This window comes from Penaeus monodon, chromosome 29, assembly GCF_015228065.2.
Source record: "Penaeus monodon isolate SGIC_2016 chromosome 29, NSTDA_Pmon_1, whole genome shotgun sequence".
NCBI classification, from domain to species: domain Eukaryota; kingdom Metazoa; phylum Arthropoda; class Malacostraca; order Decapoda; family Penaeidae; genus Penaeus; species Penaeus monodon.
In genome coordinates, this window is record NC_051414.1 from 24,197,724 (window position 1) to 24,199,644 (window position 1,921).

The window sequence follows — 1,921 nt, forward strand, 5'->3', positions numbered from 1 at the left end:
GCTTTGTATGATAGTCTGATCAGACATTCTTTTATGTCTACCTTTTTTTTAAGAGTTGGGTTGTATTTTTTTATTATTTCTATATTATGACTGTTATTCTTCTTGATGTGTTAGTGTCGTGCTTCATTAACGTTTTTGTTAACCCACTCATGCCAGATGACATCTAATCACCTCATGGCAAACCAGACCTGAATGACGAGAACATACAACCATCGCATGCACAGTCAAGCCTGCTCAACTGTGCAGTTATTTGTGAATTAAATAGTTATATCCTTGTTTTGTCCTAACTTCTGTTATTGAAGAGATACAGAATATCAATATGAGAGCTGCAGCCTCTTTTCAATCTCATTTTCTCTAAGATTATGTACACCTTAGCAAAAAGCAGCTGGCCTTATGCAAAGCCAGGCAGATGAGAATATCCCATTGTGAGTGGGTTAATTAACTATGTTCTAGGTCTCATATACTCAAATTGCACATTCTAACTTATAATGTGTGTAATAAAGATTTTTTGCTAGGTTTTATAGGTATAGGCCTTATTCGGTGAAATGCATGTTCTCCACCTATAATTTCCCTTTGAATAAAATGTGTTCTTTTTTCTTTTATGTACTTATGTTTGCTTTATAACATTGCTCTTCATTTACAGTGAACTGAAAAGGAGACTGAAGGCCGAGAAGAAGGCTCAGGAAAAAGCAGAAAAAGAAGCAAATAAAGTTGCAACTCAGCCTGACCAGGCTGCAAAACCTAAGAAGGTAAAGTAGATAATCACTCTTTTGTTATTATAGAAGTATGATATTTATAGAGTTAAGATTTTGTTGCTTTTAATGTATTATATCTTTAACCTCTCTTCGGCATTCTGGTCTATATGTATTGTTTATGTTGATATCTTAATGAACTTGATGTTAGTCATGTGAGGCTTCCGTTTTTGATTCGTCTGTAGATGATCGGAAGAATTATTTGTAATTTTGAATAAGCTAGTAAAAAGATATTGAGCAGCATGTGTGACCATAACAAGGTTTTGATTGATTTCCATTCAGTAGTCAAATTCCTATGAAGGCAGAATAGTCACTTTGAATTGAATGTTGATGTTAGAACCCTATAAAGTGATTGCTGGAGCAGGTGGAACTAATATAAATGCTGTCTACCTACTATTAGTTAAAGACAGTGAGGTATTTATGACGTGTACTGAAAATAAGTTTTTGCCATATGGTACATATTCATCTGTATTTGAAGAAGACATGGCTTCATTTTAAGATATCCTTGCCCTTGGCAAGATCTTAAAAACAATCACAATATTAGTATGTACAAAATTTTTATAGTACTTATATTGTGTTCACATTCAAGAAATGCATGTACCTCCAAATGAATTCTGGTAAAGAAAGGATTAAGAAAGATGTGCAAACATATTTATGGATTTGGAGGGAGTATATAACCATGCCATGTTGTTTTTCTTTTTGATAAGTAAATACAGGTATGTCTCCTTTTTTCCTTGCCTTCAATGTTAAACTTTCCATATCCATTACAGGTGAATGAGGAGGAAATTAGTCCCAATGAATACCTCAAACTGAGAACTCAGTATGTCCAGCAGTTGAAAAATGAAGGTAAACCAGTGTATCCTCACAAGTTCCATGTGTCTACCTCACTCACACTGTTCCTGGAGAAGTACAGTTCCCTGGGGGAAAATGAGGAGGGAAAGGAGGAGGTTACTGTGGCTGGCAGGGTCCATGCTATTCGAGAGAGCAGTCAGAAGTTACGCTTCTATGACCTCAGAGGGGAAGGAGTGAAGTTACAGGTTGGTGAAGAGTTTTGTGTTTGTCATTATTACGGAAGTGATTTCTTTTGATTTCACACCCAAAACTATACTTGTGCTCTTTATTAAACCAAAATATGATTTAAAGTAAATGTGAAATTTTACTTGTTTTAG

The 1,921-nt window shown here is 35.0% G+C and overlaps 1 protein-coding gene across 2 annotated transcripts in view; it reads left to right on the forward strand.

Moving 5' to 3' along the window:
* Positions 1-1,921, forward strand: part of LOC119592049 (lysine--tRNA ligase-like) — an 8,929-nt gene that overhangs the window by 4,272 nt on the left and 2,736 nt on the right. For both annotated transcript variants that reach the window (XM_037940848.1, XM_037940847.1), the window contains 2 exons: positions 644-749; positions 1,523-1,789. In XM_037940848.1, coding sequence (XP_037796776.1) covers positions 644-749; positions 1,523-1,789 — 373 coding nt within the window. The remainder of the gene's footprint in view (positions 1-643; positions 750-1,522; positions 1,790-1,921) is intronic.